Source organism: Ranitomeya variabilis, chromosome 2 (genome assembly GCF_051348905.1).
Source record: "Ranitomeya variabilis isolate aRanVar5 chromosome 2, aRanVar5.hap1, whole genome shotgun sequence".
Taxonomy (NCBI): domain Eukaryota; kingdom Metazoa; phylum Chordata; class Amphibia; order Anura; family Dendrobatidae; genus Ranitomeya; species Ranitomeya variabilis.
Window position 1 is genome coordinate 28057462 of NC_135233.1, and position 17593 is coordinate 28075054.

At 42.1% G+C, this 17593-nt stretch overlaps 1 protein-coding gene across 1 annotated transcript in view; it reads left to right on the forward strand.

Annotated features, from left to right (window-relative positions):
* The window catches only part of CNIH3 (cornichon family AMPA receptor auxiliary protein 3), an 86394-nt gene that overhangs the window by 30310 nt on the left and 38491 nt on the right, over nt 1-17593 (forward strand). The window contains exon 2 of the mRNA XM_077292215.1: nt 13645-13713. Within this exon, the coding sequence (XP_077148330.1) occupies nt 13645-13713 (69 nt within the window). The remainder of the gene's footprint in view (nt 1-13644; nt 13714-17593) is intronic.

A 17593-nucleotide genomic window follows, 5' to 3' on the forward strand; every position in this document is an offset into this window, starting at 1 on the left:
CTGTGACTCTGAGCTTTGTGGTTACACTGCTATACTGTGACTCTGAGCTTGATGGTTACACTGCTATACTGTGACTCTGAGCTTGGTGGTTACACTGCTATACTGTGACTCTGAGCTTGGTGGTTACACTGCTATACTGTGACTCTGAGCTTGGTGGTTACACTGCTATACTGTGACTCTGAGTTTTGTGGTTACACTGCTATACTGTGACTCTGAGCTTGGTGGTTACACTGCTATACTGTGACTCTGAGCTTGGAGGTTACACTGCTATACTGTGACTCTGAGCTTTGTGGTTACACTGCTATACTGTGACTCTGAGCTTGATGGTTACACTGCTATACTGTGACTCTGAGCTTTGTGGTTACACTGCTATACTGTGACTCTGAGCTTTGTGGTTACACTGCTATACTGTGACTCTGAGCTTTGTGGTTACACTGCTATACTGTGACTCTGAGCTTGATGGTTACACTGCTATACTGCAGAACTCCGCTGGAAAGTTACACTACAATTCTGTGGCACTAAAATTGGCTGATATAAAACAGCAGGAGTAATCACTTATAGTGAATTCAGCAAGTATTTTCCACCAGTATTTAACCCAATTACCTATAACAGTTCAAAGATATGTTTCACTAAAAAAATGGAAGGTAGGGGTGCGATATTCATGCTCAGGGGGTTCCTTCCATGTTCATTATGCTCACTAACAGCCTCCTGATTATGCCAATACCATTGTTGGACTGTGAAGTACATCCTATGAAGTATTGACACCACACTATCCCCCTGACCTAATAGTACTTGTGTGACTATTAGGCTGCCGTCACACTAGCAGTATTTGGTCAGTATTTTACATCAGTATTTGTAGCCAAAACCAGGAGTGGAACAATTAGAGGAAAAGTATAATAGAAACATGTTACCACTTCTGCATTTATCACCCACTCCTGGTTTTGGCTTACAAATACCGATGTAAAATACTGACCAAATACTGCTAGTGTGATGGCAGCCTTAAGCTGAAATTTTATTCTCCACCTCTGCCACAGACCACCAGGGATGTAGACATTAACCCCTTTACTGCCCAAGACCTCAGGCATGTTACTAGTAACGCCTTATCTATTCAAGACCACCAGGGATATCATTTTCCTTAATATGCTAGGCCCTAAGGTCTGAAACTTGTCCTCCACCGTCTTCATGTTGGCCTTAACCCTTTCACTATAGCAGGTAATAAAGGCGTTATTCACACCTCTACGACTCTTGCCAACTATTCTAGACCACCACTCGAGTCCACACTGACAGTGTTTTGGGGTCCCAGAAATGTTAAGATTTTCTTACTATCCCTATATTTTTTTTTCTTGAAGGACACAATATCCTTGAGATATTTCACAGTTGCAGATTTCTTCTCTTGAATATTTTTAGAATCACCGGATCCTCGCACAGATTAATAGTTTGTGATTAGTGGGACTGTGCGGAGGATTTCACCAGCTGAACACTTCTAGACTTTTGTGAACTTTTCTGCCACCATTAATCCCTTTACAGAATAAGTAACGAGAAGCGACAATTTCTTCATCTGTAGAACTGCACTAGTCAAAAACATTTTTCTGTCCAGTTTTTAGGTGTCCGTCCGGCTTACATTGATTTGAACGCTGACTCTTTTTTTTAACTTACGGTACTTGGGGGAAAAAGGACATATGGACACAATATTGTTCAGGTCATTCCAGAAAGGATCAGTTTAGAATATGACCCCTATTTCTTGTAATGGGTGCTGAGCAAAATTGTAGTTAAAATTCGACTTTGCCACCCATGGCCGTCACTGCAGTTTCAAGTTTCTCAAATGGTTGAATACCACATTAAGTTATATTATTGTTATTTCAAACTTGACTATTGACAGTAAATTTATAACAGTCTGTACTCTGTAGCATGGCAGACTATTGACTGCCATTTCTGGAAAATGAAAAGTGAGAACCTGTCCTAAAGAGAGATGATCAATGTCTGATCAGTGGAGGTAAGATCCCCATGGCCTCCAACGATTAGGTAAGACAAGCATAACATGATGTATTGGCACGCAACCATACAGTGGCTGGCAAAAGTATTTACCCCATAGGCTTTTTAGCTATTTTGTTACACTACAACCTGTGTTTAAATATTTTTGTAATCCGATTTGTGTGTGATGCATCAGCACTAACTAGTCATGGTGAAGTGAGAAAAATATAGATAATAATTTAATTTATGAGAACAAATAACTAAAAATTGGCATGTGCATATGTATTCACTCTTTAGCTATGAAGCCCCTAAAAATTTCTGGTGGAAGCAATTCCCTTCATAAGTCCCATGCTTAGTGACAGGATGTCCTCCTGTGTGTAAGCTAAGTGTCACATGTCTGTCAGTATATGTACTTTACCTTTCCTGAAAGGCCACAGAGCCTTCAACACCATTAACAAGAGGCACCACTAACTAAACACCATGAAGACCAAGGAGATCTCCAAACAACACCATGACAACCGGGGAGATCTCCAAACAATACCATGAAGACTAAGGAGATCTCCAAACAACACCATGAAGACCAGGGAGATCTCCAAACAACACCATGAAGAACAGGAAGATCTCCAAACCACACCATGAAGATCAATGAGATCTCCAAACACCACCATGAAGACCAGGGAAATCTCCAAACAATACCATGAAGGCTAAGGAGATCTCCAAACAACACCACGAAGACCAGGGGGTTCTCCAAACAATATCATGAAGACCAGGGAGATCTCCAAACAACACCATGAAGACCAGGGAGATCTCCAAACAACACCATGAAGACCAGGGAGATCTCCAAACAACACCATGAAGACCAGGAGATCTCCAAACAACACCATGAAGAACAGGAAGATCTCCAAAGCACACCATGAAGATCAATGAGATCTCCAAACAACACCATGAAGACTTCGGAGATCTCCAAACAACACCATGAAGAACAGGAAGATCTCCAAAGCACACCATGAAGATCAATGAGATCTCCAAACAACACCATGAAGACCAGGGAGATCTCCAAACAACACCATAAAGACCAGGAAGATCTCCAAACAACACCATGAAGACCAGGGAGATCTCCAAAGCACACCATGAAGATCAATGAGATCTCCAAACAACACCATGAAGAACAGGAAGATCTCCAAAGCACACCATGAAGATCAATGAGATCTCCAAACAACACCATGAAGACCAAGGAGATCTCCAAACAACACCATGAAGACCAGGGAGATCTCCAAACAACACCATGAAGACCAGGGAGATCTCCAAACAACACCATGAAGACCAGGGAGATCTCCAAACAAGTCAGGGACAAAGATGTTGAGAAGAACAAGTCAGGGTTGGCTTATAAAAAGTCTCCCAATCTGTGATGATCCCCAGAGCACCATCAAATTCATTATCATCTCATGGAAAGAACATAGCAAACCTGCCAAGTAATAGCAACCACCAGAACCTCAGCCCGGGCAAGGAGGGCATTAATCAGAGCGGCAGCATAGAGACCAAAGGTAACCCTGAAGGAGCTGCAGAGTTCCCAAGCAGAGACTGGAGTATCTGTCCATATGACCACAATAAGCTGTACACTCCATAGAGGTGGCCTTTATGGAAAAGTGGGCAGAAAAAAGCCTTTACTTACACACAAAAATTGTAAGGCTCGTTTTCAGTTTGCCAAAAGACTTGTGGGAGACTCCTCAAATGTATGGAGGAAGGTGTTGTGGTCAGATGAGATTAAAAAATTGAATTTGAGGTCTGAGATTTTCTGTAGTTAACACAGCAACATAACATATATTGGGCCCTGATTTTCTTCTTTATGTTCTTTCCTACTTATGTATACGTAGTCCATTTTCTCCACCCTTAATGAGATCTTTCCCTCTCTCCACACTGGAGATCTGTGTATAACTCCCTCCTACTCCTTGCTGGTATCTCTAACACCGAAAGAAGGTACAGGTAGAGCAGAGAGATCCATGAGAAAAAGAAGCAGTAGCTCCTGATGTATATGTAATGTTTTTGCAGTTAAAGCGTTACAGGTTCTCTGCAGAAAAATATTAGAACATTTTTGAAAGAGTTGTTGAACGTTGAAAACTTTTTTTTTCTTATTTATGGATCTTTTTAAAATATAACCAAGGGCCTAACCATCTGCCATCAACCCCATGAATCTAGTGCAGGCTACTTCAGAGATCTGCTCCGGCTCCACAAGCGATGACTGTGCTGTCTGGATATCACAGGAACACTGAATCCTGTGATTGCCTGCAGCGGTCCGGTGACTATAAGAGGGTGTAATCAGATATTTTTCTGAAAAGGCAATCTACTAGTCAGCTAATCACTACAGCCAATCACAGGTTTCCACAGTCCTATGACATCTCAGTTTCCGGAGCCAGTACAGATCTTTTAAGACGCCTGCACTGGACCCATAGGGGTGATGGAAGGTGAGTATAGAGGCGGAACTGCCCAACGGCAATAGCAGCCATGGTCTCTTGTAAGAAGGGCCTTGAACAGTCCGTTCTTACCAGCCCCTTTGTAAGTAACTCCCTGATAGGTACACACAGCTGCTTCTCACAAAATTAGAATATCAACAAAAAGTTAATTTATTTCAGTTCTTCAATACACAAAGTGAAACTCCTATATTCTATAGAGTAATTACAAACAGAGTGATCTATTTCACGTGTTTATGTTGATGATTATGGCTTACAGCCAATGAAAACCCAAAAATCATTATCTCAGTAAATTAGAATAATTAACAAAAAACACCTGCAAAGGCTCCTAAGTGTTTAAAAAGGTCCCTTAGTCTGTTTCAGTAGCTCCACAATCATGGGGAAGACTGCTGACCTGACATGTCCAGAAGGCGTCATTGACACACTCCACAAGGAGGGGAAGCCACAAAAGGTCATTGCTAAAGAATCCAGCTGTTCACAGAGTGCTGTATCTAAGCAGATTAATGGAAAGTGGAGCGGAAGGAAAAAGTGTGGTTGAAAAAGGTGCACAAGCAACCGGGATAACCGCAGCCTTGAAAGGATTGTTAAGAAAAGGACATTCAAAAATTTGTGGGAGACTCACAAGGAGCGGACTGCTGCTGGAGTCATTGCTGCAAGAGCCGCCACACACAGACGTGTCCAGGACATGGGCTACAAGTGTCACATTCCTAGTGTCAGCCACTCATGACCAATAGACAACGCCAGAAGCGTCTTACCTGGGCCAAGGAGAAGAAGAACCGGACTGTGGTCAGTGGTCCAAGGTGTTGTTTTCAGATGAAAGTAAATTCTGAATGTCATTTGGAAATCCAGGTCCCAGAGTCTGGAGGAAGAGTGGAGAGGCCACAATCCAAGCTGCTTGAAGTCTAGTGTGAAGTCTCCACAATCAGTGATGGTTTGGGGAGCCATGTCATCTGCTGGTGTAGGTCCACTGTGTTCTATCAAGACCAAAGTCAGTGCAGCCGTCTACCAGGACATTTTAGAGCACTTCATGCTTCCCTCTGCCGACAAGCTTTTTGGAGATGGAAATGTTATTCTCCAGCAGGACTTGGCACCTGTCCACACTGTCAAAAGTACCAATACCTGGTGTAAACACAACAGTATCACTGGGCTTGACTGGCAGCAATCTCACCTGTCCTTAACCCCATAGAGAATCTATGGAGTATTGTCAAAAGGAAGATGAGAGACACCAGACCCAACAATGCAGACGAGATGAAGGTTACCATCAAAGCAACCTGGGCTTCCATAGCACCTCAGCAGTTCCACAGGCTGATCGCCTCCATGCCACGCCGCACTGATGCAGTAATTGATGCAAAAGGAGCCCCGACCAAGTATTGAGTGCATTTACTGAACATACATTTCAGTAGGACAACATTTCGTATGTTAAAATCATTTTTCAAGCTGGTGTTATAAAGTATTCTAATTTACTGAGATAATGACTTTTGGGTTTTCATTGGCTGTAAGCCATAATCATCAACATTAACAGAAGTAAACACGTGAAATAGATCACTCTGTGTGTAATGACTCTATATAATGAGTTTCACTTTTTGCATTGAAGAACTGAAATAAATTAACTTTGATGATCTAATTTTGCGAGAAGCACCTGTAAATATATCCTACAGGGTAGAAGTTGTTTGAGAGTGTGAGAATGGTGCTGGCAACAGTATACAAACAGAGCATCGCAGCTATGGTAGAAAGGAATTAGGACACGCAGAGCATCACAGCTATGATAGTACAGTGTCAGGACAGGCAGAGCATTGCAGCTATGATAGAAAGGGTCGGGACACGCAGAGCATCGCAGCTATGCTATAACGGTGTCAGGACAGGCAGAGCATCCCAGCTATAATAAAAAGGAATCAGAACAGCACAGTGCCATATAATACCGTTCTTCAATGATCATAACGAGTGCTATGATAAACAGCACATTATTCACATGAAGCATCGCAGTATCCCAGATCCGCCTAATGTAACTGCTTGGAGCGGCGGCTGACATCACAGGGCACGGGAAGAAATGAGATTATAATGAGGGAACCTGAAGATTTCCATTCCTGATTCTACAGGACTCATCCTCTCCGGGGGGCACGCAGTGATGGAGACCTCGGAACGCTTTATAAACTTTTCACAGCTTGTTATTCTCAGCCTGAAGAAAAACGGAAATTAGCATTTGTATTGAGTCACATTACAGTTAATTCCTCACTTGCAGCCTGAAAAATAAGCTTATGAAGAATTTATCCATCTCTGGCAAGTGAATAAATATGTGCCCCCTCCCCAGTAGCACTCTATAATATACAGTATAGTGATATCGTACGGGATGCGAGGGGTGCAGTTATTACGACTCGTGGGGATTTTCTTGCTCTTGGTTGTAAAATAATAATGAGGATTTGTCCTTCAAAGACACACACATTATATATGTACGGTATATGTGTATATATTCAGTATACAGTATGTATATTTATGTGTGGATAAAAGGATTGAAGCAAGTACGGACAAAATGTTATGATTTATTACTTGGAAAGATATTAGTAGTGGGGTCTGGTTACTGAGACCACCATAAATTACTAGAATAAATAGCTTCTGCTGCTCCAATTACCCCTTATTGATATAGTTAGATGTCAGATAAATTAGATATATTAATCCCCTCTGTAACATCAAATTCTCAACAGCATGAGAGAGGTGAACAGAAAAAGCACACAATAGAAAAATATACAAAAAATTAAATGAATTGCAATTTTTATTAAATATACAACATCAATAATCAAACCAATAATAATAGGAAAATAAAAGCAAATGCCTCAGATGTGAGGGACGCTGAGTGGCTACAGACACCTTTAATCATATACTGTAAGTAAGTGAAAATGATAGAGAAAAAAATCATACATAGATCAGGGAGTGCAAAGGCCTATAACGTACTGCCTGTAAAAAAAAGGGTAAAGAGTACCATTACTGTAAAGTGCATGTGCTGAGGTAGGAAAGATGGCTGCCTAAGTAGAGCAGTGCAGTTGGGGTGACCATCTCCTATGCTGAGGTATAGTGGGACGCCCACTTCAGTAAACAGTAATAGGGCGCCAACAGAAATTCGATATGCACTAATGTCACTGCACAATACATGGGGGTAGAAAAAGAGTAGGCTGCATGGTCCTGAAAGATCATACCTACAAGTGATGTGGTGTCAGTGCTGCGTCCCTCCACCCCGACGCTCGTTTCGTCCACACTTCTTCAGGGGGCATGGCAGGGAAGAGTGACACCAGCACATTTAAATATGTGACCAATAGGTTGCCGAGTAACGTGTCACCTGGAAAGTCAGGGTTACTATGGAGATAGACACGGCGAGCTGAATCCTTGTGCACCTTTTTCTACCACACTTTTTCCTTGCACTCAACTTTCCATTAATATGTTTGGATACAGCACTCTGTGAACAGCCGGATATGGGCTGTGCATTATACTACATGGATGTCTATGAGCTGTGCATTATACTACATGGATGACTATGGGCTGTGCATTATGCTACATGGCTGACTATGAGCTGTGCATTATACTGCATGGCTGACTGTGGGCTGTGCATTATACTACATGGTAGACTATGAGCTGTGCATTATGATACAATGATGACTATGGGCTGTGCATTATACTACATGGATGCATATGGGCTGTGCATTATGCTACAATGATGACTATGGGCTGTGCATTATACTACATGGATGACTATGAGCTGTGCATTATACTACATGGATGACTATGAGATGTGCATTATACTACATGGATGAATATGGGCTGTGCATTATGCTACATGGATGACTATGGGCTGTGCATTATGCTACATGGATGATTATGGGCTGTGTATTATACTACATGGATGAATATGGGCTGTGCATTATGCTACAATGATTACTATGGGCTGTGCATTATACTACATGGATGACTATGGGCCGTGCATTATACTACATGGGTGAATATGGGCTGTGCATTATACTACATGGGTGAATATGGGCTGTGCATTATACTACATGGGTGAATATGGGCTGTGCATTATACTACATGGGTGAATATGGGCTGTGCATTATACTTGTGACACCCCAAGGTCCTGGTTGTCACAGTGGCATTACTTTCCTCACGGGTAGAGTGATGTCACACTTGGAAGTGAGGGAGGATCTTCTTTATCAGGTACACACAAGCATACAACATGTTCACACTCCAGGCCAGAAGGGAGAGCTCTGATCCAGCTTGTGGGTGGCTCCTTTATATATTCTGGTCTGGAGGGAAAGTCAGTGAGACTGAGAGAGAGCTCCTGTCAGAGAGACAGAGGAGAAGGAAGTCGAGGGGCCGTGCAGCCACAAGAAGTGCTGCAGCTCCTAGAGAAAGACGAATGGATTGTAGAGAGCTTGTAGGAGAAGTGAAGCATGGGATAGTGAGAACTGGGGAGAATAGCTGCGACTGAGCTACCTCCCTTCAGAGCACAGACACCGGTAGCCGGAAGACTGAGGTTGTGAGGGACTCCAAGACTCACAGCAGAAACCGGCAGGACAGCTGGACTACACGTCACCTGTCCGCCCTGACACCTGGAGACACAGTGGCGCATAGAGCCCGGGTCTTGATAGAGACCCTGTAAAAAGGCTCGAGCCACCTGTCATACGGGTTAGTGTCCTACCTCAAGGAGGACAGAGAGAACATGTGAGGACCTTGTGTGAGGCCTAAGGCAGCAAGGGACTACACCACGGTGCTAGTAGGAAGGCTTCTAACTCCATCTGGTGAAAGGGACTATGAACTCAATTCCAAGCCGGCCGGACCCTGCCTGTACCTGTGATCTGGAGTCCTGGACTGTGGCTACCTGAAGTCTTCAGTAAACCAGGTAAAGAGCTGCAGACCTGTGTCCTCTGTTTGTTTCTTTCTACACTACCTACCATCTCCATCTACACACCAGGAGTCCTGGGCACCCAGCTTCATCTGTGGGAAGCCATACCATCCCTGCTGCCACAACATCACCCCAGAGGACCCCTTTAAGCAGCATCGGTCATTCCTGACCGAATACCACAAGTGGTGTCACAAAAACTTTATTCAAACCCCTTTAAAGTCCGTCCCTTTTACATGGGTGCCCAGGGCCACGGACCTGGGTGCCCAGGGCCACGGACCAGGTCGCCGCTGCCATGACACATCCCCTTAAGTACCGGACCCGGTACTGAGTACCCCTAGGCCCTGGTGGGCGTCACATACTACATGGATGACTAGGAGCTGTGCATTACGCTACATGGATGACTATGGGCTGTGCATTACGCTACATGGATAACTATGGGCTGTGCATTATACTACATGGATGACTGTGGGCTGTGCATTATGCGTCATGTATGACTATGGGCTTTGTATTATACAGCATGGATGATTATGGGCTGTGCATTATACTACATAAATGAATATGGGCTGTTCATCATATTACATTGATGACTATGAGCTATGCATTATACAACATGCATGACTATGGGCTGTGCATTATACTATATGGATGACTATGGGCTGTGCATTATACTATATGGATGACTATGGGCTATGCATTATACAACATGGATGACTATGGGCTGCGCATTATATAACATGGATGACTATGAGCTGTTCATCATACTACATGGATGACTATGGGCTGTGCATTATACTATATGGATGACTATGGGCTATGCACTATACAACATGGATGACTATGGGCTGTGAATTATACTACATGTATGACTATGGGCCGTGCATTATACTACATGGATGACTATGAGCTGTTCATCATACTACATGGATGACTATGGGCTGTGCATTATACTATATGGATGACTATGGGCTATGCACTATACAACATGGATGACTATGGGCTGTGAATTATACTACATGGATGAATATGTTCTTTGCATTATACTATATGGATGATGATGGGCTGTGCATTATACTATATGGATGACTATGGGCTGTGAATTATACTACATGGATGAATATGGTCTTTGCATTATACTATATAGATGACTATGGGCTGTGCATTATACTATATGGATGACTAAGGGCTGTGAATTATACTACATGGATGAATATGGTCTTTGCATTATATTATATGGATGATGATGGGCTGTGCATTATACTATATGGATGACTAAGGGCTGTGAATTATACTACATGGATGAATATGGTCTTTGCATTATATTATATGGATGATGATGGGCTGTGCATTATACTATATGGATGACTATGGGCTGTGAATTATACTACATGGATGAATATGGTCTTTGCATTATACTATATGGATGACTATGGGCTATGCATTATACAACATGGATGACTATGGGCTGTGCATTATACTACATGTATGACTATGGGCTGTGCATTATACAACATGGATGACTATGGTCTTTGCATTATACTATATGGAGGACTATGGGCTGTGCATTATACTATATGGATGACTATGGGCTGTGCATTATACTATATGGATGACTATGGGCTGTGCATTATACTATATGGATGACTATGGGCTGTGAATTATACTACATGGATGAATATGGTCTTTGCATTATACTATATGGATGACTATGGGCTATGCATTATACAACATGGATGACTATGGGCTGTGCATTATACTACATGTATGACTATGGGCTGTGCATTATACAACATGGATGACTATGGTCTTTGCATTATACTATATGGAGGACTATGGGCTGTGCATTATACTATATGGATGACTATGGGCTGTGCATTATACTATATGGATGACTATGGGCTGTGCATTATACTATATGGATGACTATGGGCTGTGAATTATACTACATGGATAAATATGGTCTTTGCATCATACTATATGGATGACTATGGGCTGTGAATTATACTACATGGATAAATATGGTCTTTGCATCATACTATATGGATGACTATGGGCTGTGCATTATACAACATGGATGACTATCGTCTTTGCATTATACTATATGGATGACTATGGGCTATGCATTATACAACATGGATGACTATGGGCTGTGCATTATACTACATGGATGACTATGGGCTTTTCATTATACTATATGGATGACTATGGGCTGTGAATTATACTACATGGATGAATATGGTCTTGTCATTATACTATATGGATGACTATGGGCTGTGAATTATACTACATGGATGAATATGGTCTTTGCATTATACTATATGGATGACTATGGGCTATGCATTATACAACATGGATGACTATGGGCTGTGCATTATACTACATGTATGACTATGGGCTGTGCATTATACAACATGGATGACTATGGTCTTTGCATTATACTATATTGATGACTATGGGCTGTGCATTATACTACATGTATTACTATGGGCTGTGCATTATATTTTATGAAGGATATGGGCTGTGCATTATACTGTATGGAGGACTTTGAGAAGTGCATTATACTATATGGAGTACTATGGACTGTGCATTATTCTTCTGCTATGGGGCCCCATGACTTCTATGTACGCCCCTCTTGAGTATAATGGTTTATTTTTTTTCTTTAGATTAAAGAAAAGCGGCAGAACGGGGACATTTACGAGGATGGAGGATATTTATACCTGGATGGGGCCCAGAATAAGGGGCATATACGGTATATATCAGGATGGGGAATATGTATACCAGGATGTGGCCCAGAATAAAGGCCGGTCTAAATCTTGCATCGTGGCCCATCAGTCTCTAGTTTCGCCACTGTCTATGGGTGTAGAATGGGAGGTCAGAAAAGCTCCTGGAGGCGATTGTGGAGGGGTCACATACTTTTCTCCATGTAATGCACATAGATAGATGGTTAGCTACTCATGTATCATCAGCTGCACATATTTACTGATATCCAGTGAAGTAGAAAGACAGCGCACATAACAGAGAGTTTAGTAATAGCTCAGCGCTCTCAGTCATCTCCACTCTTTACAGTGTAAGTACCAAGAAAACTGCTTTATGAATGGCTGAATAAATAGGGAATTGCCAAAGGTGAAATGTATCATGTCAGGGGCCCCGATAATTCCTTGATAAATCTCCATCTGTGACAGGTCACGGGATGACATCTCATGACTTCATGTTTTGTCAAGGACAAATACGGTATAAAGACAGCCAATCCCTTTACTGAGTAGTATACTAAAATTTAAAGGGGGTTTCCACTTTGTATGCACTGATGTGTGCAGCACTGTGCAAAAGTTTTACGCAGGTGTGGAAAAAATGCTGCAACGTTGTTCCAAACATCTTGGAGACCTGACCCCAGATCTTCTGTGAATGAGGCTTGTGTGGATCCTTCCATCTCTTCATGTGATCCCAGACAGACGGGAAGATGTGAGATCAGGGCTCTGCGGGGGTCGGATCATCACTTCCAGGACTCCTCCTTCTTCACAATGTAGATAGGGAATCTGGTAGCTTATAAATCTATAGGCAGTACAGGGGCGGATATATCATTGATGAAGACCCCCGTGCCTGCCATTACGATCCTCCTGTGAATGCTCGTGCTGATGCACTGCTATGCATAGGACAAGCAATCGGATATATGTATAGCACAAGCGATTGCTAGATCACAGCTGCAAGTGCCCTAAGGGGACTATTAAATACAGTACAAAGTAAAAAAAAAGTTTTCTAAAATATGAAAAAAACACAAAAGTTCAAATCACCCCCATTAAACATAAAACAATAAAAAAGCATATATTTAGTATAGCTGCGTTCATACATATCCAATCTATCAAAATATAAATATATAAATATATCTGATCATTAAACAGTGTAATTAAAAAATGGAAAATGGTCAAGGGTTTAAAAGCCGCTCTCCCCTCCTGATCCCTTTAAGTAACAGATCTCTTCCTGCGTGCATGTAAATGGAAAGACCTGTCAATCATTGTCCGTGAGCAGGGAGGAGCGGCATTGTACACTGTTCTGACTGTATGATGTAATGTTGCATATTCTTATATGTACAGTATATAGCGGATTATTGCTAGAGTGGAGACTTGACCCTTCGGCCGCCGCAGGTCAGACATTTGTCAGATTTTAGCATTTTTCCAGTAATAACACAAGGTATTAAATGCAGGGATGCCATTACATAATGTATCTGCAGATGCTTTGATGGTTGGAAATAAGCGGGATAATGTGGCTCATGAAATTTCGTGCAGATCCGCTGCTCGGGACTAAGAACGCTCTCATCATTTCTTGCAGATAATTGCCTTTGATGAATTAAGAACAGACTTCAAAAGCCCAATTGATCAGTGTAATCCTGCGCACGCGGTAAGTCGTCTTTGAAGACGTTTCTGTGCTCTGAGAATTAATGCTTTGTCTTAGGATCACAGGTCAGTTGTAGAAGTCATTTTGTGCCACCAATTTGCCCCATAAGTGGCACAGTCTTGGGTTACTGGCACTGTCTAGTAGTATTGGGTGTCTAATGTCCTATTTAGGGCTACTTCTACCTGTAATTCACCGACTCCCGGCATGTCCTGCCAGCCACTGGATGAAGGTTGCAGTATTGCCCTTAATGATCCTTGATTATCCAGGACCTCCATATACTTCCCTATTTTTACAAAGGTCCTGAGATTATTTAAGCCCCGCCCAGGCATACAGGCCCCACTCACAAAATGAAAACATCTTCCTTAAATTGTCATTAGTGGGAGATCATAAAAGTGGCCCCCTAATGCCAGAAGTGGAGCGCCACTTATAAAGCATGGTTCTTGCATCTCTCGAATGTATTGCATTTTATTTATTCCGGAAGACCTGAGATTATCTAAATCCCACCTATGCATACAGGACCCTCCCACATAAAGAGGCTTGGCAGAATGCCCCCCAATGTCAGCAAAGTGGAGAGCAACTAATAAAGGACAGTTCTTTCTTGGGTGACAACACAAAAGAAGGAAAGCACCACTCTATATAAATCGCACACCACTAATAAATAATGAAAGAGGGAAAACTTTTATTGATACAAATGTTAAAAAACAATTAAAATGGCATAATGCCGTGAATCCCCCACTGGCCCGCCACAGAGATACAATAAATAAGCAGACACACAATTGACCTGGTAAAGCGGGTAAATAATACAATATAATGCTAAGTGTCCGCACTCTCGTTGATAAATAAGATGGCGCGAGCAACGTGTAAAGTACCCTTCAAAAAGATAAACAATAGCACCTGGTAGGGAAATCAATATGCCCCCAGTACCAGAAACGGCAAAGGGTCCACAGTGTTCTATGCCCCCGATCTAGCGGCCGATATGCTACGGGGATATAAATAACCAACATATAGTGGTAGTAAAGCATAAATAGACCCTGAAACAATGATATAGTTACCGCAGCAGAAGGCACTACCAGAACATGTGTCCAGCCAGATAAAAAGTGCTACAGGCAGAGTGCCCAAAGGTGCCAGGAAATCAATGAGAGGGACCAAGCGCCACAGGCAGGGCACAGCGTGGGGGGCAAACCCAACGCGTGTCGCCGTCACTAAGGACGGCTTCGTCAGGGGAAGGTGCAAAAAAAGAACGATCAATTTGAGTTTAAATACCTTATCATGTGGCCAGGCAGTGAGCGGAGCACGCTAAGAGCCCGGACCCGGAAATGACATGGGCAGGAAGGGAGACGCCCGTACTGGCAGACGTCTCTGCCAGTACTGCACAATGCGCCTGCGTCGGAAACATCAACGCTGCGCATCGTGTAGAAGATATGCGAGGCCCAAGGTTATTGTTTAAACATGAGAAAAAAAAAAGGGTGTCTGGCGCTGCGCATGAAAACAAGGGAAGTGACCCAATGTTACTCATATAGCACAATGCATAATTTGAAAGATTGGGACAAAACAAAGAAAAAGTGACACTGACTAACTAACTAAATAAGTGCATGGGTAAATAAAAAACTTAAACAGGTATAATAAAGAGGAATGAGACAAAGACAAACAAACCAAAATGACACATGAAGGGAAACACATCGGGGAACCAAAAAGAAAAAGAAAATACCAAATGAAGAGTCTATGTAATGATATGATGGTTGTGGCCCCTCATGAAAGGAACTAATGGGAGCGAAATAACCAAGGTGAATAAATGTACCTGACTTACAACCACCAAGGAGCCCCTTGATGAAGCCTATGGATGGAATACCGGAGCAGTAAATGCACTGCTGCAAGAAAAAAGTGTCTCGAAAGTACAATAGTAAACAGGCTGCTCAGTCGAGCAACTGAAAAAAGCGTTTAAAACATGAATCCAGCAGATATAATACAAGACTCTGATGGAAAGACATATAACACTTGATCAGAAAACAAACAAAAAAAAAAAAAAGTGTAAGTATACGTGTACGAGATTTAGTATAAGCGGGCAGTCTGCTTTGATCTGTAAACAGCCGGTTCATGATGTATTTCTGATTCCTCAAAAATCCACTTAGTTCACAGGCGTAGACGTGACATATGACAGAAACGAAGAGCATCTCCAATGAGGTACAAGACATAGATGTATACATCAATCCATAAGTATCAAGAAGGATAGAGGCTCGGTCCAATGACATCTAGTAAAGGAATCTGGAACAAAAGGATCATTAGTTAGCTTAGCCCAAAAAGCCTTCTCTTCTTTCTTGGGTGGACCCATCTCACCCACATACTGCATTAAATTCAGGGAGACTTGAATTATGTAAGTCCCGCCTATGCTTACAGGCCCCACCCACATAATGAAAGCTCCTCCCTTAAAGCATCCCTTAAAGCATCATCATCATGATCTCATAAAGAGGGTAGGCAGAGTGCTCTCCTAATGCCAGCAAAGTGGAGAGCCACTAGCAAGGCACGGTTCTTCTGGTGGACCCATTTCACCCATATGTTGCATTGTATTCAGGAAGTCTTCAGATAATATAAATCCCACCTATGCATACAGGCCTCACTCACATAATGAAAGCACCTTCCTTAAAGTGTCATCATCATGATCTCAAAAAGGCAAAAAGAGGCTAGGGAGTGGGCAAACTAGGAGTTGTAGCAAAGAAATAGTTAACCACAGGATAACAGTGTATTTTAAGCAAACTAGAAACACACTTGAAGAAATGCGTTACCTTGATTGCAGAGGCCAAGTCTGATCAGCACTGAGGAGTTGGTAACTTGCTTGAGGAGAGGTAGATATGGACAACACTTACTAAGCTGAATGGAGCTCGGAAATAACTATGGTTGTAGAATGGAAGTCAGGAGTTAACTCTTGACAAACTTGTAACAAATGTGGACAATGCTAATTAAAAAGGCCAAAGATAATCACAGTGGCATGTAATAGTTTGTGCTCCTCTGCTCAAAATTACTGTTATTGTGTAAGAAAAATATTTAGAATTGAGTCCTCAGTGGTTGATACCTTTTACGGACTCTGAATTCTAAATATTTTTCTATCTACTGGCTAACACGGTACCAAGATATATATCTTTCCTGTTATTGTGTAAGCAAGTTGAAGATTAAATGATCTCTAAAAGGCCTAAAGTTAAAGATGACACATTTCCTTTGCATTGGGCACCCATGGTTAGTACCTAGTAGTGCCCCCTTTTGCAAGTATCACAGCTTGTAAACACTTTTTGTAGCCACACAAGAGTCTTTCAATTCTTGTTTGAGGGCTTTTCATCCATTCTCCCTTGGAGAATTCTTCCAGTTCTGTGATATTCCTGGGGCATCTTGCATCCTCTGTTATTTTGAGGTCTAGCCATAGATTTTCAATGATGTTCAGATCGGGGGACTGTGAGGGCCATTGTAAAACCTTCAGCTTACACCTTTTGAGGTCGTCTATTGTGGATTTTGCCGTGTGTTTAGGATCATTATCCATTTCAGCTTTTTTACAGATGGTGTTATGTTTGCATCAAAAAATAGTTTAAATTTCATTTAATCTATTCTTCCCTCTACCCATGAAATGTTCCCGGTGCCATTGGCTGCAACACAACGCCAAAACATTATTGATCCACCCCCATGCTTAATGGTTGGCGAGATGTTCTTTTCCTGAAATTCTCTGCCCTTTTTTCTCCACACAGACCTTTGCTCATTGTGGCCAAAGAGATCTTTTTTAGCCTTATCAGTCCACAGGATTTGTTTACAAAATGCATCAGACTAAATGTTTTTCTGAAACTGAATTTTATGGTGAGGACTCGTGAGAGGTTTTCTTCTGATGACTCTTCCATGAAGGCCA